Source organism: Aspergillus mulundensis (assembly GCF_003369625.1).
Source record: "Aspergillus mulundensis strain DSM 5745 chromosome Unknown scaffold_0, whole genome shotgun sequence".
Classification (NCBI taxonomy): Eukaryota; Fungi; Ascomycota; class Eurotiomycetes; order Eurotiales; family Aspergillaceae; genus Aspergillus; species Aspergillus mulundensis.
Window position 1 is genome coordinate 4,312,192 of NW_020797888.1, and position 23,528 is coordinate 4,335,719.

Below are 23,528 nucleotides of genomic sequence, written 5' to 3' on the forward strand. Positions count from 1 at the left end.
CCTAGTATTTTTTAAAAAAAAAGGCGTGATAGGCTTATTTTTTAATAAAAAAATATTTATAGACTAGTAGCTATTCTAGCTATTATTAAAATAGGCTAGGAGCTATTTAATAGCAAGCTAAAAAAATTAAATAAGCTTTTATATAATTAAAGCTAATACCTTTATTACACAAACCTTAGGGCTTATTTTCTTATTATAAGCCTTTATTACTAGTTTAACCTAATAATTAAACATATTTTAATAATAAATATATTTATTATGGTTACCGGGGTTTATTTATTATAAAAAAATAATATTTTTTTTTATATAAAATAGCAGGGGGAGACAAGTGCCCTTATTATAAATATAATAAAAGTAGTTACGCCCGGGGGCTAAATAAATATAATTATTAAAATTATTAATTAATTTATTATTTTTACATGCTTAAACACACTTTGCACACTATAAGTAAACTTATTTTTTATTAACTAATATTTATACTAAAGCTATTTTACCAGCAGATTAATTAAAAATAAAATATACTTATAAAAAAAAAAAGGCTAGAGGCTAAAAAAAAAGGAGCCTAAGGGGGTGGTAATATAAAACCCGTAATAAAAATATTAATAAAAATAAAGGCTAGTATAGCGCCAGGTAAAATAAAAAAAAATAAGCTAAAAAATATAAGGGCTATAGTTAAATAATAAAGTAGCTATTATAAAATTAAAAGTTAGTATATTTAGTAAAGCGCTGGCGGAGCGCCATTAATTAGTAGTTATTAAAGTAAAAAAAACTTACTAAATTATTACCTATAATCTTACTATATATTTTAAAGGTGCCTATTAAATATAAGTTATACTAGTTATTACCGCCTAAAAATTAATTAAAATTAAAGTTTTTAAAACTAACAGGGGACTAGTATAAAAAAAAGATTAAAAATATTAAGGGCTTTTAAAGTTAATAAAAATATTATACTAAAAAAATTCTATAATTATACCATAATGGGAGTGTAAAAGGCGAAGATAGGGGTATTTTAAATTATTATAGTTATAGCCAGGCGCTTTTTTTTTATTTACTAAAAAGCCAGGGCAGCGCCTAAAAGGGCTTTTTTTTAGCTATAATAAAAAAAGGGTAACTTTTTATTTAATAAAAAGTTTAATAAGTTTAAAAGTTTATAAAACTATAAATTATGCTATAATTTATACTTTTATACTAGGTATTATTAAAGCGCCGCCTTTCCCCTTTTAATTATAAATAAATATTATATTTTATTTAAAGCACTATAAATAATAAGAATAAGACACTAAATTTAATATATTAAATAATACTTTAATAAAGTTAAAAATAGCAATAATAAAGCTATGTTTAGTATTAATATTAATAATAATAATAGTATTTTATTATTATTTTTTTTTAATTTAGCAGCGGGTTGTGGACAACCCTTTAATTAAAAAAAAAAAAAATTATTAAGGCTAATATTTTTTTATTTAATATTACTAAAGCTAATTTACTATTAGTCCGGAGTTAATACCTTAGGTAACCTAAGTTTTAACCTTAGGCTACCAAGGCTTAATATACCTTATTATTATATTAGGTTATATAACTTAACTAGGTTATTAATATTTAGGGTTTTAGCTATTAATTAGGCAAGACTAGGGTAGGCCTTAAGTATAAGCTAGAGTAAGGACCCGTGCGTAAAGTATTTAAACTTATATTTATTTTTTAATTAAAAATAGCTTAAGTATAACTTAAAGGTTTATAAAGGTGGCCTTAAGGCCAGCCTTTTTTCTAAATCTTTAAGTAACTTTTTTAATATTATTTAATAGGGTTTAAAATACTCCATTTTTATTAATTAAATTCCTTTGTTAATATCTTTATTGTTAGTAGAGATCTTCGAGACTTGTTGGTCTTACATTATATTTATAAATATAGTTATTTATAAACTTTTTATATTAAGTACCTTATACGCTATTTTAATTATTTTACTAACTATAATAAGTAGGTATAAACTAATAATATAAATTATAAAAATTTTATAGCTAATTATAACTTTAAGCACGCTAAGTAAATTTATACATAAAACAAGAGTTTATAGTAAAACCTATTTTTATACTTTACTTATTTATTTTTATACTTTACCTATTTTTCCTACTTTTATAGTTTATAAAGACTTCACGCTTTACCTGTTTTTTTTACTTTTATAATTTATAAGAACGTAGACTTCTTTGTTCCCTAATACTATTAATAATAATAGTTTTTTGCTGTATTATGTAAGCTAGGCAGTAGATAACCTTTATACTTAGCTACCTTAATTATTAAGATCCTAGGAAGAGCATCATCTTTTACTTTATAAAAACCTCTGCCCTTCACAGCCATTTATTATATTTTCTGCATGAATTCCTGTAAAATCTATAGAGGAGACAAACACAAGGCACAGTCAAAGCTGCGAGTATTTACAACAGTATAAAGAAGCAATCATATCTGGTGATACAGCAGCTGGTTAATAATCCATATACCCTGTGGGATCGCCACCGAGTTGGGTGTAGGGTAGCCAACCCACTTCACCCGAAGACAACTGACAAACTACCAGACGACAATGTGCACTGACGGACGGGCTTATCACATACTACATGAGACCTTCAATGCCCGACCATCGACTGGAAGATCGGAGCGAACCTATCCCCAGTCGGCTTCGCCTCATCCACGATCTTCCGCATCTCCTTCAGCTCTTCCTCCGTCAGCACAATGTCCCGAGACGCCCAGTTCTCCTCGAGCCGCGAGGCCTTTGTTGTTCCTGGAATGGTAATCAACCCCTGCGCAGCAACCCACGCGAGAGCGATCTGCGCAACCGAGCATCCCTTTCTCGTTGCGAGCTTCTTGATCTCGTCAACGATGGCTTTGTTCTTGTAGAAGTTCTCGCCTTGGAATTTGGGGACTGTCGAACCCGAAGGGATAGGGACTTAGCACACGAACAGAACAGAAGTTTGAGTGGGTTCCAGGGCAGGTTGGGCATACCGGTGCGTCGAAAGTCAGTAGGCGCAAAGTCATCAGGCGACTTGAACTGGAAGTCATCGACCAGCCAGCCGTGGCCTAACGGGCTGAAAGCTACAAAAGCCACGCCTAGTTCCTTTGCTGTTTCGATCAGCCCGGTTGTCTCATGCAGGGTCTCAAACGCAGAGTACTCGGCTTGCACAGCGTCGATTTTGGCGACTAGAAAGGTAGGGTATAATTGATTAGCAGGCTCGTTTCTTATGTGATTGGTAGATGTACGATTGGAGGGAGACGAACTGGCATGGGCCTTGCGCAAGGTCGCAGCAGAGCATTCGGATAGACCAATATACTTGGTTTTTCCCGTGCGGCGGAGCGCATCCAGAGTGCCGATCGACTCTTCCAGAGGTGTGTCTATTCAAATGGTTACTAGAGTTAGAGACGGGTCCTGACTGATTCCACCAAGGTTTCTGATCTCCCTCAGGATTTCATCATATACGTACTCGGATCGATACGATGCAGGTAGTAAAGATCAGGGGCAAAACCAAGCCTGTCAATCGTCCCTTTGATGTATTCCTTGATGTGAGCAGCCGAGTTGGTGACCTTGCGTTCTGGGCCAAAGACATCGAATCCACACTTGGAGGCAACTGCACGAAGACGGCGCGCGCATCGGTAAGCCCCGAGAACCGAGACAGCAATGGACAAGTCAACAAAGATATCTCACCGAAAACCTTGTCGCGGACATTATGCTTCTTGACGAATTCGCCAAGAATCTTTTCGTTCTCGCCCTGCTTGTAGGCGACCGCGGTATCCCAGAACGTGCATCCAAGCTCCATGGCTTTCAAGAGAATCGGCTCAGACTGCTCATAGTCGAAGTCCGTCCCCATGGCAGAATTCAGGCCCATCGCGCCAAACCCGGGGACGGGGACCTGCTGGTCGGCAAACTGGAGTGTCTTGACCATTTTGGTGGAGTTGACGGATCTGGATGAATGGTTAGCAGGAACATAATCTCATGTCTTGCGAATCGTCGTATGCCGGGGCGGGGTGCATACATCCAAGATGTGGCTTCCTGCGAATTGAAGAGTGAACCTGCGATGACCCTGGGAAACTGACTGGGAAGGTGTGAAGCCAAACGCCAGATCATCAGCGGCATGCCAATTCTTATACCAGTCAACAGGTCCCGCATTGCGTAAATTGCTTTCATGATTTTAAAGAGTTGACCACGGTTGCCTCGTTCATAGTTTCTAAATATTTGGAAGTGTCATCAATCATCATACACCTGCATGGTCTCCGCAAACCTGGAGTTGAGATCAGCCAATTACTATGGATGGATTGCCTCTTGACCCACATGTCATCAACCTGCAACCCACATGTCATCAAGTGGACCCGCTGCATTGCGCTTGCCCATAAATGACGCTGGTTGCTTCTAAGCTAGGGCAAGCATAGGCGGAGTCATATGGTACAACGCATGGCTCATCTGTATACTACAGGATGTACATCATCATGGAGGCAGCAAAACACATTAAATTCGGTTCTCTCAGACCCGCCGAGAGAAAGCAATATCCTACAGTTAATTATATACAAACAAGTCCCTATTAACCAAACATAGCACCAGATCACAATGGTCTTAGACCCAGCCCAACATAAAGACAAATATCAACGAACGGAAATCCCAGACACGTTGCTAGAGACAGCAGCACCAACAGCTGGAGCACCAAGCTTCACCCCCTTTTCAGCATCAGCAGCAACAGCCCCAACCTCAGCCCCCTTTCCAGCATCAGCAGCAACATCACCAACCCCAGCCCCCTTCCCAGCATCAGCAGCAACATCCTCAAACCCAATCCCCGCCGCAGCATCCGCAACAACAACCGCGTCCGTCTGCGTTCTCCAAGACCCAGAGCCGCTCCCCCCCGCCGGATCAACCAGCGTCCCCCACCGATAAGCAAGCGCACGGAGCTCCCTGCGGTCAAGGATGCTAATCGCCTCTTTCGATCCGTCAGGGTTAAGGGTCGTGCGCTCTTCGGGGCGCGCAAGCCGCCGCGACCCGTTGGCCTCGTACGCAACGTAGATGTGGGCGTCGTATTCGTAGTGCAGCGAGTTGCCCATGTGTGCGGTGATGTGCGGGTCGTCGGGGACCATGCGCTTCTCGATCCCTGTTCTGGTCCGCGTGATCGCGCGGGTTTCGTTGTGGTCGGTGCAGCTGGGTTGGGTTGGGTGGTTAGCAGTTAGCTAGGGTAGGGTTTCTTTCCGAGTTAGGGTTGGGTTGTTGGGAAGGGGGTCAGGCTTACCGGATCCACAGATTGCTCACGCCCGTCTTGATGCACACGTCGTAGCAGATGCTCTCGATGTCTGCTCGGCGGGCCTCATCGGCTGTCTCGGACTTGTGCAGCCAGTGGACCTATGTGTGGACGCTTGTGTAAGTTCGGGCTCCTAGGCAAAACAGTAAGGGTGGGAGAGTGAGTGCGCTAACCTTGGGGTGTTCGATCGACCCCTCCTTATAGTTCTCGGGCAGCCTGGCCTTCAGCCGATTTACAGCATCCACGTAGCTATTGTACGACATCTTGCAGCGCTCCTCTGGGGCGGAGGCCTCTTTCGGCTTGGAGGCCACATCTGTACCAGCCCAAGAGCCAAAGTCGAAGTTCGTCTTGATCGGGTGCCGGCCCGACGAGGCATTTGGCTGTCTGGAGCGCGGAGGCACATAGGCCGACCTAGAGTTCGACTGTGAGAAACGTTCGGATGTGGAAAGCGATGGGACGTAGCCTTCTCTGGAGTGTGGAGGGACATAGCGGTCTGCCCTGGAGGCTGTCGCGAGGGGGCCGGGAGCTCTGTGATTGTGGATGCGTCAGTCGTCTACCCTAGTTTCTTCTATACTTATGGTAGTTTGCAGGCGATGGGTACGGGGAGGGGGGGTGTGTCATACTTCCACTTCACCGGAGATCCTGCCTTGTTTCTTGTGGTGACAGATGCGCACCCAGCCTGAGCCCTAGTTTTGGCTATTGCTAGGGCCTGTGCTCTCTCGACGATTGGGGATAGTCCGGGCATGATTGGAACAAGTGATGGTAAGTAGTATAGCGTAATCAAATAGTATAGATGTTGAGGGAAGATACATTCTAGAGTACTCCCATCGCGCCAGCTTTTTTCTCTCTCTATATACCAGTACATGTTCTTTGTTTCCTGGTCTCGCCTAGCAGACTGTAGGTAAGGAACAATGATTGTTTCATCAGTATGCCCTATATCTGGTCATCAGGCTCTGCGTTCTTTTGTTGTGAAGGCAGGAGTAAAGACGATGTTTAATGTATGTACTAGGTTGAAACTATACACCCCACGGCCTTGTGGCATGAAACATGACTCTACGAGTTCTTTCAAAGAAGTCTCATATACGCGGCGCCTCGAGTATCATCTAGCATAGACATGAAGTCTACTTGGATATGGTGACAGCGCCGCCATCGCTGCCATGATTACCTTGCTAATAATTCAGCCTTCTTGAACCGCTGTACGGTAGCAGATGCGAGCCTCTACTGCCATGCCAGTATTGTAAGTGTGGGCAAAACTCGATCACTTGCAAGGACAGCGGTATTTCATTCCTTACCTACATAGACACACAACCTACTAGACTTGCTAGAAATATGCAAGCCAATGAGAGTGCATTATCACTACCAGATAGAACCGTTCTATCCTTTGTGCCACTTCCTTAGGTTGAAGGTTACAGGATTGTATCAGGTCAGCGATGCCAAAGAAGGGTTTTGGTTTGTCTAAAGCTTTCCCTTGTCCGAATCTGTCAACAAGATATTCTCGGAGCTGCTCCTTGAATGGCTCATTGTTATCTACTGTCACCACTTGACAAAGAGCTATTTCGGGAGCCCTTTCTATGACAAAACATGTCTTTGTCTTTAGAAGCAAGCATGGCTGGTTTGCTCGCTGGTTCTGTTGCACTCATCGCAACAAAGAATATACATTGGCCATCCACGAGCAACATGTCTTGCATATAATCACCCGTGTCTCATCTCACTTTAACCCTATTTCAACTGTAACTCTCCAAAATTCGAGTCAGCATGTCGTCTCAAGATCAAACTGAGCCTTGCGCGGCTCCAAATGCCCCAGTGTCCCCGAACGAATCAAACCACGAAACGCCAGAGCTTGTTCCTCCAGAGCAGGCCTCAAGCGACGTCTCTGGCCATGACGAGCAAAATCTTGGCTCCAACCATATCCAAGCCGAGCGTCCTCCCCAGCCGTTCACCTTCGGCACCGTCCATGAGGGCCTCGGCGTGGACGACACGCTTGACGGCTGCGAAGGGCCGTGGGACTATTTCCCAGGTGGACACCACCCAGTTCACCTGGGAGATAGAATCGGTCCGTACGAGCAGTACCGTGTCATCAACAAGCTAGGCACCGGGGGCTTCGCCAATACCTGGTTATGCCGTCTGCTCGGTAAAGAGCCGACGGTCTATGTGGCCATCAAAATCGTCCAAGCACACCTGTCCGGCGAGTATAACCGAGAGATGGATAACGCCAGCCGTCTTCATCAGCTCGCCAAGCTTGACCCGGACATCAAAAAGTATTGCCTGCTTCCGTATGATTATTTCGAGCTGGAGGGGCCCAATGGGTTCCACGATTGCATTGTGTATCCGGTTGCCGGGCCCACCCTGTGGGATATCGCGGCGACGGTCGAGAGCCCGCACGCTTTCCTGCGCGGTCTGGCTCGCCAGGCTGCTGAGGCCATGGCTGTGCTTCATCGCAATGGACTCTGTCACGGAGGTAAGTTCAGTTCAGTCAGTCAGAGGATCTGCCAGATTGCTAATGATGATAGATTTCCGCCCGAGTAACATCCTCCTCCGCGTTGACGGACTAGACGGCCTTTCAGAGGAAGAGCTCGCCGGCGTCCTAGACCAGCCGTCCGGCCCAACAGTCGTCAAGCTCGACAACGCCAACCCAGAAGCAAATCCGCCCCGGTACATCCTGCGCCCAGCGCTCTGGATCACGAAGCGCCTATTCACCGACCAGATCTGCGTCATCGACTTCGGCGAGTCCTTCAACGTCTCCGACCCCCCCGAGCACAACGGCATCCCATTCGACTATGCCCCGCCCGAACTGGCCCTGTGGGGTGCATTCGGGCCGTCAAGCGACATCTGGGCCCTGGCCTTAACGATGTTCGAGATCCGGCTCGGGCGGAAACTGTTCCTTTGCCCGGAAGCCGATGTCTCCCCGTACCTCTGTGCGCTGGTCCACTATTTCGGCAAACTGCCGGAGCCGTGGTGGGTTGAGGCCGGGTGGGCGGAGGCGGCGACCTTCGCGATCAAGGAATACAGGGGCAGGGACGTTGACCCCCGTGATCCTGAAGAGCCGATGAATCAGGACTGCGACGTCGTGCGACGGGGGACCCTGCAGAACGAAATCTCGCGACCCGTCGGACACTTGCTTTCGCTGCCGGACGGATCCAGCTGGCATGGGCCTCTGGTCGCCGAGGAGAGGGAGCTCTTCGAAGACCTGATCTTCACGATGATGGATCTGGAGCCCGAGAAGAGGCCGCCTGTCGATGAGGTCCTCCGGCATCCTTGGTTCTCTTACCCATCCAACCCTGCCCCAGATAGCCCGGGGCCTGCCCCTGCTGGGCCTGAACTTGAGCCGAATCCCACTCCCGTCGACATCCTCCCGTCACCAGAAGCTCCCGCTCAGCTATCTCGGGCTGACACGCAGGCAGAGACTGAGGCTGCCGCTTCGACCCCAGCGGAGATGCACTCTGTTGACGTTGAGATGCCCGATTCGCCGGGAGAAGAGCGCTCCGGGTCGACTTGCGACTGCCCGCCTGAAGATGTTGAGCATGACCTTCTGGACCCTGGAGTCTTGAAGGTGGTTCGAGGGGATTTCTGCAAGAGTGTCACGACGTGGTTCCAGTCTGTTATCCGGGCGTTGCGCTTTTAAGTGGAGTTGTTTGGATTGATGCTAGACTTGTAGACTCTTAAATTAATCATCAAGACAATATGAAGATCTGTGTCCTATTCACATAACCAGGCCTAGAGGTGCACACATGCTTAGTAAAGCCTATATGACCCTCTCTAGCCCCTGTTACTATATTAATATATATAAATCTGCGAGAGGCAATGTAGGCAACGCGCTTTCTCAACGAACAGTGGTACGCTCTGACAATAACAACAACAATAACAATGATGCTAACAATCGGCGACGAAGAATTAGAGTCCAGGATGCCAGTCTAACGATAGTAGGACGAGTCCCCAAGGCACGCACCAACAGTTGTTGCTGTTCACGTCGTCAGCGTATCCGCCCAGAAAGCTCATTAACCAGTTAGATGGTAAGGAGGAAAAGAACTCACGTCGTTTCCCCCTATCAGCAAGTTTGTCCAGCATGATGCGAACCAGCGTCCGCACGGTCTGCTCACGGATGTCATGGGCCAAGACAATCGTTCCCCCTTGGTCAAGCTGGGTCGTAAACTTCTCCACACTGTGCCCGATCAGGTCCGGATGGTCGTTCTCGTAGTCCTTGGTATCGACACTGGCGCCGATAACATGGTATCCGAGATCCGCCATCACGCTGAGGACATGGTCGTTCACCGCGAGGTACGGCGGTCGCATGTACACCGGGATGACTCCGGTGGACGCTTGTAGAGCCGTCTCGAGGGAGGTCATTTGCTCGGTGATCTGATCATCGCCGAGGGTTGTCAGGTCGGCGTGACTGTACCTGTAAGACAAATGTGATTAGTGAGCTATGCAAAAGACTTTGGAGTTGAATGGATGCAGGGGAACGGGCGCTTACGTGTGTGAGGCGAGCTGGTGGCCTTCTCTGACGATGCGCTGGATGACCGATTCATAGCCATAAAGCTTGAGGCCGTTCACGAAGAAGGTCGCTTTTGCGTTATATAAGGAAAGGAGGTCGAGGAGTTCGTCCGTGTACATGTCGGGTCCATCATCGAACGTCAGAGCTACCTCGCCAGGGACATGGCAGGATTGAATATAGGTGCCGATAGGGACCGTCTGGCGTTCTCGCGAGTTCATGGTAGGTAGGGCTTCGGCATTAGGTATGAAGAAGGCAACGAGAAGGGATAGAACAACCGCTACGCTCGGCAGACAAGGGATCATCATGATGCTGAGACAAGAACAAACGGTGAATTGGAGGATTTGAGAAGCGGCGTGGGAGGTTGAGGTAATTCCCGAGACTGGATGGCAAGAGTGGATAAGACATGCTGGCTTGATGCTCGTACAGTTCTTATAGCTTCGAAGAAGCGTCCTCGGCCATCGCATCAGTGGAACTGGCGATATGTGCAGCTCGCGATCAGCAACCCCAGATAACCGTGGAAGCATTGGCGATGGATCGGAAAAGTAGCGATTGGGCCAGCCATGACCGGTAGCGTCTCGCCCTCATTATTGCACATTCTGAGCCAAAGATCGGAGAAGTAGCGATTGGACCAGCCATGATATATATCGTCTCTCGCCTTCATTAGTGCAGATTCTGAGCCAGACGCGCGAAATAGGCCCGTTGACAATCGACACATCATCTTTCAATCTGTCCTGCAGCTGCTCCTGCTTCCCGTAGATCCTTATCTGCCGCTCACTTGGCTTCAAAGTTCTCAGCCAGGGCCTCTTCGCCCAACCTCCTGGATTCTAAGAATATCTGTGGGTAAGTCTACACCTCAGAGAGACTGCCCTAATGTGCGGCATGGAAATGCAGGCATAGGTAAATCACGGGACCGTAGCGCTGCGAATTTTGGCGCCTGGTTGGAAAATTCAAGTCTGGCCTGAACTTCCCTGCTTGTTGTCAGCCCAGCACCCTCAAAACAAACAAAGGACAACAGAGGGAGGCGGGGCCGACTCACGCAAGCATGGTGCGTGGCTGGGACTGTCTTTTTCAAGGGCAAGTCTCTCCGAGAATAGCTTTATGTGCGCGGGCTTTTGTGAAGCGAAGCCGAGTAATGCAGACGTGTGATAATCACCAGCGAATGTGCGATGGTCGATAGTAACCTTGCAAGGGCAACTGTACCAGGAATACTTGGCTGGCTAGCAGGCTTATAGCTCCGTGGCAGACACAAAGCTAAAAAAGTTAGGTTCATAACTGTGGTAGAGTTCTTGAAGTACTTACCCAAGGCACCCTCTCTTCTCGTCACTATCTAACAATTTTGTTATTCTTTCGCTGTTGTTTGGTCCAGGATGCTTTCTGGGCAGGATATCCATGGATAAGCGACGACGATTCTCGCGCTCCACCGCCATCAAGAGATTATAATCAGAGCCCATCCCGCCGTGCTTGATGAGCTTTGACTGAATTATTTCGAGCAGCTATGACACTTGTTTTGGCAAAGTCGTTTCTTCGTGATTGGTGGGTGGGAGGGCGAAATTGAGCTCGGCCGAAACTTTCTCTGCGCGGGCACCACATGGATCGATTGGGTTTCAGATAATGACATTCCAACGATCAATCAGCATCTCGTCTTTAGGTTCGAATCATGAAGCTCCCGCATGGAGGTCAGCCATGTCCCTCATGCGGCGAATCAGAACCGAAGATCTCCCAGCCGCTGCCCCTCAGCTCTGAGCACTTGCATTTCAAGCAGACCAACGAACATCTCCTGCAGCAGAACAAAGAGCAGAAAGCATGACGCGGTTATTTCGTTGGAGCGTACGGAGTAGTATACTGCTCGCCCCACTGCAGACCTCGCTTAGGAGCTTAGTCATCCGCGACGGGGATAGCTTCATCGCCGTCGCGTAGCTGGATACAATCTCCAACGTTTCATCTCCAACATATTCGATCGCCTAGGAACAACCATAGGATCTTTGAAGATTCCACATTGCTTAGGAGCACATCCACTGGTCTGCCTCCGGCCGAGACTCTTGGCTGAAAATGAACGACGCGGACACGAGGCCTGGAATGTTCGATCGACGCGACGTTCGGAGTCCGAGCCGATAGCAGCTCTTGTCGTGTGTCTTTTCGAATGGTTAGTGCAGAAGGGTGGTACAAATCAAAGATCCCTGGAATATCTGCCTTGGCATCTACATCATGATGGTAAGCCATCGGCCAGTCGACCCATGACCAGCCAGCCGCCTAAAGCAGTCAAGAAGCCTCGCATCCCTCGGAGGACAGATTCCAAATCGCAATCGCCGTCGCTGATCGCAATGTCTGCACGCACTGCCCCAGTTTCGCGCATTGCAATTGTCGGGGTTGGCCAGGTCGGCGGTGCGGTGGCCTACGCTCTGATTCTCGGCTCCGTGGCGTCGGAGCTGCTTCTCGTTGATGTCAAGGCCGATCTTCGAGACTGCCAGGTCCGCGATCTATCTGATGTCGTTTACAGTCACAACAGCAGCACCCGCGTACGATCTGCAACCTACGATGAAGCAGGGCAGTGTGATATCGTGGTCGTCACGGCGGGGTCGAAATATTCACCAGGTAATACGACCATCGTCTCTATGATTTTGAGGAGGCCTGACTTACACATCGTCTCTTGCCAGGCGAAACCAGCATGCAGCATATGTATCGGAATATCGGCATTCTTCGAAACGCGGTGACGGGCATGAAGCCATTCAGTCCGAGTACCATCCTCATCGTCGTCGCAAACCCGGTCGATCTGCTCTCCTCGCTGGCGCTGGAATTATCAGGGCTTCCGCCTTCCCAGGTCATCGGCTCAGGCACCTTTCTGGACTCCGTACGACTTCGCGGACTGGTGGCGGATAAAATCGGCGTGAGTATAGGGCTGCCCAGCTGCACTTGTGCTTACAGTGCGTTCCTAACACGACCACGTAGATTGCCCCGAGCTCGATAGATCTATACGTACTGGGTATGCACGGTGAGCGCCAAGTGGCCGCCTGGTCCACCGCAACAGTCGACGGGTTCTCCATCGACAAAGCCGTTCCGGCCGAGAGCTTGAACCGCAATGCGCTGGCTGATGAATGCAAACACAAGTCCCAGAGTATTTTCCGGGTCAAGGGGGCAACGCCGTACGGGATTGGAGCGGTGGTGCTCAGTCTATGCTCGTCCATCCTGTTGGACAAGCATGAGGTCCGCCCGGTTAGCCACTTCCAGCCGGAGTTCGGATGCTTTTTCAGCTTGCCTGTGATTCTTGGTCGAGGGGGGATTATCTCGACCATTGCATTGCCACTGGCGGTTGATGAGAGGGCGAAGATAGCGGATTCGGCGGAGGTGTTGAGGGATACGCTTGCGCGTATCAGGGAGAATCAGTAAGGGAGGTGTCTACAAGTTGCCATGATCTATTCAAGTTCTTTACAAGCATCGTAAGGTCTATCTTTTTTGTTTGGAAATATGAGGTTTAAAGTTTGTAATTATGATTTACGAACATGATATCATTTGGATGCGGATAATTGAATGCAGATAGTGGTCACAATTTGACGCAAAAACAACTCAGAATACTCGAATAATATGCTTCTCCTGTTATATTTCAATATTGTGATTATGCACCCTCACTGGCAGCGATATTCATCTTCACCGCAATGAAGCTGTCCGGACTCACCGAGACCGAGGTAATGCCCGCTTGGACCAGGAACCGCGCGAACTCCGGATGGTCACTGGGCGCCTGCCCACACAGACTGATCTCGCAACCGGCCTCTCTCGCCGCCGCAATCGCCCGCTCAATCATCCACTTGACAGCCTCGTCCTGCTCATCAAACAACCCCGCCAGCTCTCCAGAATCCCGATCAACCCCAAGCGTCAGCTGCGTCAGATCATTCGAGCCAATCGACATCCCATCAAAGAACTCCGTGAACTGCCGCGCCAGAATCACATTACTCGGGATCTCGCACATAACATAGACGCGCAGACCACCCTCACCACGCCTCAGCCCATTCTCCGCCAGCACATCCAACACCTTCTTCGCCTCACCCGCCGTGCGACAGAACGGGATCATCACGACGGCGTTAGTGAAACCCAGCTTCTCACGCAGCCGCTTGATGGCGCGACACTCCAGCGCAAACCCCTCCATGTACTGCGGCGAGTAGTAGCGCGACGCACCGCGGAACCCAAGCATGGGGTTCTCCTCCTTTGGCTCGAACTCAGCACCCCCAACGAGCCCGGCGTACTCGTTTGTCTTGAAGTCGCTCATGCGGATGATGGCTGGTTCGGGGTAGACGAGGGCGCAGAGCGCCGCGAAGCCGCGCGAGAGCTTGTCGACGAAGTACTCCGGTTTCGAGTCGTAGCCTGCGGTGATCGTGGCGATTTCTTTCCTCGCCGAGGCGTCCTTCAGATGGTCGTAGTGGATGAGCGCCATCGGGTGCACGCGGATTGTGTTTGTCACGACGAATTCCATCCGCGCCAGCCCGATGCCGTCGGCTGGGAGGCGCCACCATCGGTATGCTGCGGCGGGGTTGGCGAGATTGAGCATGACGTGGGTGCGTACGGTGGGGAGGCTGTTTAGGTTGATGGTTTGGGTTTTGATGGATGCGGTGCCGTCGTACACGAAGCCGTTGGTGCCTTCGGCGCAGGACGCGGTTACTTGCTGGCCTGTGTGCAGCACGTAGGTGGCATTCCCTGTGCCCACGATGGCTGGCACGCCGAGTTCCCGACTGACGATTGCGGCGTGCGAGGTGCGGCCGCCATGGTCGGTGATGATCGCCGCTGCCCGTTTCATGATGGGTACCCAATCTGGGTCGGTGGTTTCGGTGACCAGGATCGAGCCGTCGATGAAATGGTGGATGTCTTTGGCCGATTCGATGAGGCAGATTCGTCCGGCAACGGCTGCATCCCCGATGGAGAGGCCAGTAGTCAAAACGCGGCCTTTTTGACTGACGTGGTAGGTTTTAAAGACGGCGATATCACGGCGCGAGTGGACAGTCTCTGGCCTGGCCTGGACGATGAACAACTCGCCGGTGATGCCGTCCTTGGCCCATTCCATGTCCATCGGGCACTTGTAATGGTTTTCAATGATAACAGCCCATCGTGCAATCTGTAGGATCTCCTTATCACTGAGCACAAAGGCAGCTCGCTCAGCTTTCGAGGTCGGCACGTTGCAGGTTGGCGTGTTGTTCCCAAGGTGAAGCTTGTTGCCCAGCACCATCTTGACTGCCTTCTCACCACACTTCTTCTCGATGATCGGGACGAGCTTGTCATTGCCCAGAAGCGGCTTGAAGACCTGATACTCATCGGGGTCGACAACGCCCTGCACCACATTTTCACCAAGCCCCCATGCCGCGTTGATCAGGACCACCCTGTCAAACCCGCTCTCCGTATCAATCGAGAACATCACCCCAGACCCGCCCGCATCAGCCCGAACCATGCGCTGAACTCCAATCGAGAGCGCGACGCTAAGATGATCAAATCCCTTGGCCTGCCGATAGCTGATCGCCCGGTCCGTGAAGAGAGACGCATAGCACCGCCGACACGCACTCAGCACCGCATCTTCCCCAGAAATATTCAGATACGACTCGAGCTGGCCCGCGAAACTCGCATCCGGCAAATCTTCCGCCGTCGCGCTGGACCGCACCGCAACTGCCAAGTCAGAACTGACTCCAGCTTTCTTGCTGAGCTTATGGTAGGCCTCCCGAATGGCCGCAGCCGTCTCCTCGGGCCAGGAGCCATGCAGGAATCGACTCCGGATGGCATGCCCTGTCTCTGCGAGGCTCGCGCTGCCGGATTCCCATTTTGCAATGAGTTCAACGATCGTCTTGTGGAGTCCGTTGAAGCTGATATAGCCCCAGTATGCGTGTGATGTGGTCGCGAAACCGGGCGGCACGGCGATCCCCTCTGCTTGGAGGCTGGAGATCATTTCACCCAGAGAAGAATTCTTTCCTCCTACCAGGGCGCCATCGCCGCGCGCTAGGGTCTCGAAATCGCAGACTAGTTTGGCGTCCATACTGAAGTCTAGTACGGTGTTCTGTCTTACAAGATTGGGAACTTTCACGTATAGATGAGTCGAGTTTCTGATATTGATTATTCCGAGAAGATTCAGTACATTGAGCGGAGGTAAGAAATCTCTTGCTGATAGCGGCACTTCCTTAAATCATACTTATTCTTAGAAGCCTAGATGCCCCAGTCTTGAACCACGCAATTCCTAAAAACCGTCATACCATGCGGCCCCCTATGCCCGTCTTCGGCCGAGCACCTAACCTTCAGATAGATCATAGATCTGATCGAGAACCCCGCTCAAGGGCGGCTGAACTTCGCATGGGGAACCGGGGATGATGACATCATGATCGGAGTGAGAAGGTCAGCTGCAGCTTAGGGTTGCCCAACCACTGCACGAGCCTGCCTTGATCTGGAATCTGTGGTTGTGGTTGTGGTGCCATTTATGGCCTGGAACAGTCTGTTTCTGTACTGTTGTTACACAGATCTCTGGCATAGCACAGATTCCCGGAGTAGAAGGCTGGCTTATCCACCTCAAATATACCATATCAATGCATATCAACCCCCCTCTCGCCATAACTATTCAACTTCTATAGGCTCTACACTGTAAAGGTAACAAGACTAAAGTATTGGTCAGAATAACCGAATTGTGTCGGATCTGTAATCCCCAGTGCCAACCCTGTGACTGCAATGGGTAAAACTAGGGCTATGGCACCACCAGGCTGCTCACATTCGACTAGGCATCGCATCGAGAGTGCCTCTTACAATTGGCAGGATCTGGCTTCCTGCCTACTCTGCCATGCATGGCTGGCATAGCAAGGGCAATGACTACACATGCAGCAATCTTGATCTCTGGTTGCCCGGCATTTCGAGGAGCAAAACAGGCGAGAAGGCGAGCTGGGGTTCCAGCGACGAGTAAGATACAAGATCGCATGTGGATTATGTAGGATGGCAGCTGTTTCGCATCTCTGGCTGTATCACTCATGGTTCTAGGCCGGACACGACACGTTGTCCGTCTGCCCTATGGGAGGTCTGTCATGCGAATGACCAGACAATAATCATACACTATTCGCTACGTGAAAACCCCGGTCGAAGCCAATCGCTTCCTCCGTTGGCTCTCCTAGTCAGATCTAATTTGGGTTTGCAGTGAAAAAAGCTCTTGAAACTATAGAACTAACGCATAAGATGAAAGCATGGCATGGCCGCGCGGGATGAGCAAGGGTTGCAGATCGCTGTATGAAAAAGCTACACTGGTCTAATGATTGGCAGACAGTTGGCATGCAAGCAACGTATGACAAATGGAAGGATCGATCTTGGAGTACCCCGTCGCCTCGATCCATCTTGTTGTATCGATCCATCCCCGGGCCCTCGTCCAGGTTCATTAGGGCTAGATAGACGAAAGCATAACGTTCGTGGTTGCCGACGTCAAGGTTAATTTCAATTCCAACTCAACTGACCCTCTCTTGGATTCTTGCCCTTTGTGTCCTGGTAACATGGACAGCTTCACAGTTGGCGACTACCTCGCTGAGAGACTCGCCCAGCTAGGGTAGGCATCAGACACCATTTCGTCGTCCATGGAGACTACAACCTGCTCCTCCTCGACCTCCTCCTCCTCCACCCCCAGCTCTCCCAAGTCGGTTGCACCAATGAGCTGAACTGCGCCTTGCAGCCGAAGGCTACGCCCGCGCAAACGGCATCGGCGCCTGCGTGGTAACCTACAGCGTAGACGCCTTCTCGGTCTCGAACCGTGTCGTTGTGCGTACGCGGAGAACCTCCTCTTGATCCTAGTCAGCGGGTCCCCGAATACAAACGACGCTGCTCGACAATCACATCATACACCGTACACTTGGGACGGCGGACTATACCTAGCAACTTCAAATGGCGCAGAAGGTAACGGTCTGTGCTGTTGCTGTGAACCGCGCGCAGGATGCCCCCACCCTGATTGACCGTGTTCTTCGAGCGGCCCTGCTCTTCCGGAAACCTGTGTATATCGAGATCCCGACGAATCTGCCAGGCGCGAGGTGCGTACGGCCGAGTCCCGTAAGCGCGGTGTCTGATCCGCCGGCGAGCGATATGCCCTCGTTAACTGCCGCCATCCGGTGTGACGGTTTTCAGCGATTACAGCACTGTCGGGTGAACGGGGGCGGCGGACTTGAACACGACGATGATACTCGTTGATAGCGACCGCGTCGAGAAGCCAGATGCCACTCTACGTTCAACCGGGCCCAACCGGTGGAGTTCCTGTCTGGGTTGGCCCAGACCGTCACTCATAACGCGACGACACTGCTGGAGTATCAACGCTCCGGTAGGATCCCCCTCTCAGTCATCAAAGGACGCTCGCACAAACACCCCTCACGCGCAAGGAAATCGCGCGTCAGGCCCAAGCACTCCTCGCACCCAACACGACTGTCTTTGTTGATACCGGCGACTCGTGTGGTTCAACGGGATGTAAATGACGCTTCCTGACGGCGCGAAGTTCGAGATCGAGATGCAATGGGGACATATCGGGTGGTCGATCTCCGCTGCCTTTGGGTTTGCGGTCGCGGAGCCAGAGCGTCAGGTTCGTGATGATTGGAGACGGGGCGTTCCAGGTGACGCTGCAGGAGATATCGCAGATGGTTCGGCACGGCAAGCCGGTTGTCATTGTGCTGATGAATAACCAGGGGTACACGATTGTGGACATCCACGATGGCCCGTACAATCGCATCCAGGATTGGAGTTACGCGGAGCTGATGCGCCAGTTTAGCTCGAGGAATGGACAATGTGAAGGATTTCGGGTCAGGACGGATGCAGAGCTGGAAAGGGCGATTCTTCAGGCAAAAACACGCAGGAAAGGCCCGACGTTGATTGAGTGTGTTATTCACCAAAACGACTGTAGCAATGAGCTTTTCACTTGGGGCCATTATGTCGCTGCTGCCAACAGCCGATCTCCACTTAGACCGAGTTCCTGGGATAGACTTTGATGTTTTCTAGGATAAAGGTTGTTTGTGATGACTTCTCTTGCTTCTCTTAGCGGATCGAGTACAGATTGACAATGTTACCATCAGTAGCCACCACTTGAAAGCATTGCAGGCCCGTCTCATCGCGGGGACTGGGAATCAAGGAACCAATGCTGCATCATGCCTGCCCTGCCCTCCGCCGAGTAAAATCAAGTCCTTTCCTGAGATGCTCGGCCTAAAACACTCCCCCCGTCCACGTTTTGTCCTTTCATTTCATCAAAAGCGTGTCCGGTTAAACCTTTCCCCCTGCGTCGACAATATCAACGAAAGCCCACTCCTGCCCCTGCCCCGGCCCTGGCCCTGGCCTATTCCAAGTTCGTTTACCACGGAATCCCAGAGCACTTCATGCTCTTCCAACCACCGCCCCAATTCGACTTGCACGGCCCAGTCACCCCGCTCGACGGCGTCCCCGTGCAGCCCTTCTCCGAGTAAAAGGTGCACGAGCACGCGTAGAAATCCTTGCAGTCGGCGATGTTTGCGCTGTTCGTGCCGGAGTAGTCGTAGTCGTAGCACTGGCCGGTGACGCCCGGCCAGATGGAGACTAGGTAGTCGGAGCAGCCGCCGTCGGAGTAGTAGTTTACTTTGAGTTCGTAGGCGGACGCGGTCATTATGGCTGCGAGGGCTGGGAGGAGGTGGACGAGCTTCATTTTGAGATTGGTACTGGAGATGGTGGAAGTGGCCGTTTGACTCTTGGGTCGGTGGTTTTGTCTCGCGATGGTGATAGGGTTGATGGTAGTGCAGGTGGTAGAGGAGACGGTCACCCTTATATGCAATTGAAATTTCATGAGTGCGCATTTTGTTGACTGAGAATTATGTAAAATCAGGAGACTTCTCCATGACATTCTGGTGACTCAGCTATTATTGTTGTGTATATTAAACGGCCATGATATAGCCCCCAATGAGCATGCTGAATTGAATCAAAAGGTTGCATCTTGGCGGCGCCAGCGCTTGATTCGGTCTAGTTAGCGTAGTCCCATTGATCGGGCATTCTTAGGAAATCATTACATGAGATCCTCAAGTGAGACAGCAAGCCGTGAGTCGAGGTGAGCCCTAACTTCTCTATGTAGCGGCCATGTATCGAAGCGGCAAATGGGGAGAAGGGATACGGTATTGTGGATCCAAATCCCCAGTTGGTCGTCGAAGTCATGAAGTCAAGCCCTCTTCGACCAGGAACGGGGCAAAATAAGTATCCAACAGGGAGCAGATCAATCTGCTATCTGTGGTGGAGTGTACCATACCGAGCACTCCTTCAGTCGCGATCCTACCTCATGTAAACGGCATCAACCAGCCTAACTCCCCAATTGCATCCATCCAAACAGGTCCCTTATTCCCTTCTTGAGTCGGGGCCGCACACTCCGCCAAATCCCTTCTCTTCCATATCGCCTTGACAGCAGCCAGTGTGGAGGGAACATTACTAACAGGCTTCCTGGTGTTCAACACAGAAAACCACTCAAGAATCTGGACTCGCCCTTCCTCTAGTACCACGCAACTGGCGATAAAGAGCGCCCACATCGGGTACGGAAGGAAGCCAAGAAGAGTACCGTGAAGCTTATGGATTTGCTCAAGAGTAGACAAGAGAACTGGTAGGTGGGCTTTTTGGATTATCTCATTCTCATAGGGGAGGCTGGCGAGGGCGTGGTAGAGATAGATCCAGGTGGCGGATTGAAAGGCTGAAGCATGGAGGGCCATGATGTCGAAGTCCGACACTTGATGAATGAAGACCGGGTAGGCTGAAGATGCTTCGAGCCGTTGGAGACGGTGGATGAGGTTAGTAAACTCTTGGGTTGTGGCCGTAGTGCCGGTCTGTCGTCTCAGGGATAGATCTGTTATGCAGGATATGATGTCTAATAGCTCGAAAGACAGGCCCATGCAGGGATCTATTTTCGCGGATCCACGGCCTGCAAGATAGGGGAAGATGGTAGGAACCTCAGTTGACCACTGGATACTACCGAGATATTTTCCTTCAGCGTGGCGGCTTGCAGTGCTCGTGGACGTGCCTAGAAACGTGCCCTTCTCAAGGAAGAAGCTATATACCAGCTCCACAACTTCCTGACTGAAGACATCCTTCTGCTTCATTCCTCTCAGATTTAAAAGCTTGATGATCATCAGTGCACCATTCATGTGATATGTCCACTCCTTGATGCTGCCACTCGCTATCTCCAAAAGGCAGTGGAACATGACGAGAAGCAGGAGAGCATCTCGCTCAGATCTGGTCCTAGCTAGGGTGAGAGCATTGTTGTCGGCGTCAGAACAGTCGGGGACCATGTTCCGAAGGTACTTCAACGAGTGGCATTTGTGAGTGAGTATCATCTGTTCGTAGCGAGAGACATCCTGATTTCCGCACTGGTTTCGAAGGATATGTGCTGCCCATGCGATAGCCATATGAAGTAGTCCGTCCGATTGATAACAAAGAGGAAGGAGCACTGAGCGCCAGGGATTTTCGCTTTCGGCTAGTGATCGCCGGATTGTGCAAGTATGGGTGACTGGTGTATATGGTCAGTACATAATATCCAGTAAAGGTGTTTGAGTCAGCATACAGTAATGGAAAAGAAATCGGTCGACCTCTGCCAGAGAGGGATACTGTGACAGTGAATAGAGCATTGATGACGGTGCAGAGGTTAGGTCTCCACCGGTGACAAAAGCATATTCCTGACAACAGCCTGTACCGCTGTAAAGACGGTGAATATCGTCGGAAGTTGTGTTGAGCCAGTGGCGAGCATGAGGCTGGACAGGGACCAAGTAGTGCGTCTGGCCAAATGCGCACTTGGTGCCTCTCCCAAAGGCGATGCCCTTTGAATTAGCTTCATGCTCCCACAGGAGTCTGGTGCCATATTGACAGAACATTCCGCGCTTTGTGCAGCCACCGCAGGACGGCTTTGTTTCTATTTTATCTCAGCGTCTGTGACAGTTGGAGTAGCCTAGGTGGTCGCTTACCGTCGCACCGGCGTCGTCGCTCTACCATACAGCACAGAGTTAGATAACAATGAATCATACCACTGGACAAGGCACATACTCTTGCAGCCCCAGCAGCCTGTTCTTGTGCGTTGGATGCCTGATTTTGGTGACTGCATGGTGGTTAGCTGAAGAAGAGAAGATGAAAGATGGAGATCTCATGTGTGCGATCCCATGGGTTGATAAGTGATAGCCAAGTCATGTGTGGAAGTAACCGACACGCTTGCTTGTTTGGTATCTGTTCTTCTGTAAGCCAACAATCCCAGCGGCCCTGTTCCTTGAAGCAGCAAGAGACATTGCATGCAACAGGATTTATTAGACTCCAAGGTATTATCAGACGGACATCAAAAAGGCATAGATGCGCCGGGTCAGCATGTGAGTTCTGTTATATGCTGTCAAGGGCCTCTAGCACAGGCATTTACCCCGCGATCCAGGTGTCTGACCTCCAATCTCCGACACAAGGATGAACATCTTCGCGGTGGCTGCCTGGATGATAGCCGCCCGGTGCGCCGTACTTTCATCATCTAGATAAGAACTGCCCTCGTTGTCCTTGTCCTCTTTCTTCCCAACCCCCTCTTATTCCCTCAGTCGCCCGGTCGGAACCCGTCGTTTTACCTATCCCAAGGACGCCCGCCTATTGACTGGACGCCCAAACCTTACAACAACTTACATCGTCTGCCGAGGCTGCAAAGCGGTATTGAGAATAGTTGAAGGACGAGAGAGCACTCCGCAAACTCGAGGAAGTGGTTGGGGAAATGTTAAAAGAGTCTGGCCCAGCAGACGGCAAATGATTTATGCGGGGTGGGAAATTGATATGAGGTTGTCATCAGCCCTCAAGCCTAAATGCTTCTTTGAGTCGAAGATCGTAATCGCGTCTATCAGCAATTTTCTGTGCTCCGAGTTTCACGAAATCCTGAGACCAGTACCATGGCATAACCTGTTGAAACCCGTCATGATCGGGACTGTATCTGAGAAACCTGGGTTGAATCTGCTTGTAAAAGACGGAGAATAAACCTGTTGGGCTGGCAAGCGCAAGGGAGTACCAGAATGCTCCTGACTCCCAGTTTTCTTCCATGGTAGCTGATAGTTGAGTCTTATATGTATTACCCATTGCGTGTACCTCGCCGCATGCGTCCGGTATTTCTGCAGTTTCATCCACGGCTCCTATCGCCCAACTCCCTCTCAAAGTAGTTGATGGATTTTGTAGATGGACGACTTCGACTTTCTGTTCTTCGGCAACCAAGACATTCATGAACTCCCTGCGCATTATATCGTACTCTTCGGCTTCTTCAGCAATCTCGTCCACAGCTTTACCCGTGAGCCACGTCGGAGTCCGTAGCATCTCGATAGGTCGAGTGCATGCCCATTCAAGATCCACCAGGCAAGTAATGTGCCAGTCTTTATCAACAAAGATGTTGCTTTGGTGAAGGTCGGTAAGGCCAAAAACAAACGGGCCATGGCGAAGTTCAGAACGGAAGAAAGAAGGGAAGACTGCTCGCATTGCTGTCAATGCAGATGTCTGGTAGAGATAGTCCCCAAGGTCATTGATTGCATTCGGCTGGTGTCGTAGTCGACTATCATGCATGTGAAGCAGAGCTGTCGCATAGGAATCCACTGATGAATGAGTACAGCCACGCGGCATACCGGTAGGGATTTTCTCATTTTCCAAGTCTTGAATTTCAAGAGAAAGAGGACGATTTGCCAGGCGTAAGAATCCACTCTGGTCTATAACAAAAGATCCAATCTTTGAGAAGCGAATGCGTGTGATACTGAGCAATATTCGAGAGAGGCTTCGGAATAGATTCATTCTCAATCCTGCCTCAAGGTGTT

At 50.0% G+C, this 23,528-nt stretch overlaps 8 protein-coding genes across 8 annotated transcripts; 2 read left to right on the plus strand and 6 right to left on the minus strand.

Moving 5' to 3' along the window:
- Nucleotides 1-2,615: 2,615 nt before the first annotated feature.
- DSM5745_01157 (uncharacterized protein) lies at nt 2,616-3,926 on the minus strand (the record flags this gene model as incomplete). The annotated part of the gene is made up of 4 exons (XM_026743173.1): nt 2,616-2,911; nt 2,992-3,378; nt 3,468-3,611; nt 3,689-3,926. The coding sequence occupies 4 exons, from the start codon at nt 3,924-3,926 to the stop codon at nt 2,616-2,618; spliced, it is 1,065 nt and encodes a 354-aa protein (XP_026609018.1).
- A 694-nt stretch (nt 3,927-4,620) lies between these two features.
- Nucleotides 4,621-6,006, minus strand: DSM5745_01158 (uncharacterized protein; the record flags this gene model as incomplete). The annotated part of the gene is made up of 4 exons (XM_026743174.1): nt 4,621-5,164; nt 5,253-5,362; nt 5,435-5,789; nt 5,885-6,006. The coding sequence occupies 4 exons, from the start codon at nt 6,004-6,006 to the stop codon at nt 4,621-4,623; spliced, it is 1,131 nt and encodes a 376-aa protein (XP_026609019.1).
- A 1,010-nt stretch (nt 6,007-7,016) lies between these two features.
- Nucleotides 7,017-8,883, plus strand: DSM5745_01159 (uncharacterized protein; the record flags this gene model as incomplete). Its single annotated transcript, XM_026743175.1, has 2 exons — nt 7,017-7,719; nt 7,772-8,883. 2 exons carry the CDS (start codon nt 7,017-7,019, stop codon nt 8,881-8,883), a joined length of 1,815 nt encoding a protein of 604 aa, XP_026609020.1.
- Nucleotides 8,884-9,172: 289 nt separating this feature from the next.
- On the minus strand, nt 9,173-9,971 carry DSM5745_01160 (chitin deacetylase; the record flags this gene model as incomplete). The annotated part of the gene is made up of 3 exons (XM_026743176.1): nt 9,173-9,219; nt 9,293-9,657; nt 9,733-9,971. 3 exons carry the CDS (start codon nt 9,969-9,971, stop codon nt 9,173-9,175), a joined length of 651 nt encoding a protein of 216 aa, XP_026609021.1.
- Nucleotides 9,972-12,074: 2,103 nt separating this feature from the next.
- DSM5745_01161 (lactate/malate dehydrogenase family protein) lies at nt 12,075-13,137 on the plus strand (the record flags this gene model as incomplete). Its single annotated transcript, XM_026743177.1, has 3 exons — nt 12,075-12,345; nt 12,408-12,637; nt 12,700-13,137. The coding sequence occupies 3 exons, from the start codon at nt 12,075-12,077 to the stop codon at nt 13,135-13,137; spliced, it is 939 nt and encodes a 312-aa protein (XP_026609022.1).
- A 226-nt stretch (nt 13,138-13,363) lies between these two features.
- On the minus strand, nt 13,364-15,757 carry DSM5745_01162 (phosphoenolpyruvate synthase; the record flags this gene model as incomplete). The annotated part of the gene is made up of 1 exon (XM_026743178.1): nt 13,364-15,757. One exon carries the CDS (start codon nt 15,755-15,757, stop codon nt 13,364-13,366), a length of 2,394 nt encoding a protein of 797 aa, XP_026609023.1.
- Nucleotides 15,758-20,012: 4,255 nt separating this feature from the next.
- Nucleotides 20,013-21,577, minus strand: DSM5745_01163 (uncharacterized protein; the record flags this gene model as incomplete). The annotated part of the gene is made up of 3 exons (XM_026743179.1): nt 20,013-20,965; nt 21,009-21,229; nt 21,384-21,577. The coding sequence occupies 3 exons, from the start codon at nt 21,575-21,577 to the stop codon at nt 20,013-20,015; spliced, it is 1,368 nt and encodes a 455-aa protein (XP_026609024.1).
- Nucleotides 21,578-22,524: 947 nt separating this feature from the next.
- Nucleotides 22,525-23,283, minus strand: DSM5745_01164 (uncharacterized protein; the record flags this gene model as incomplete). Its single annotated transcript, XM_026743180.1, has 1 exon — nt 22,525-23,283. One exon carries the CDS (start codon nt 23,281-23,283, stop codon nt 22,525-22,527), a length of 759 nt encoding a protein of 252 aa, XP_026609025.1.
- Between the last annotated feature and the right edge of the window lie 245 nt (nt 23,284-23,528).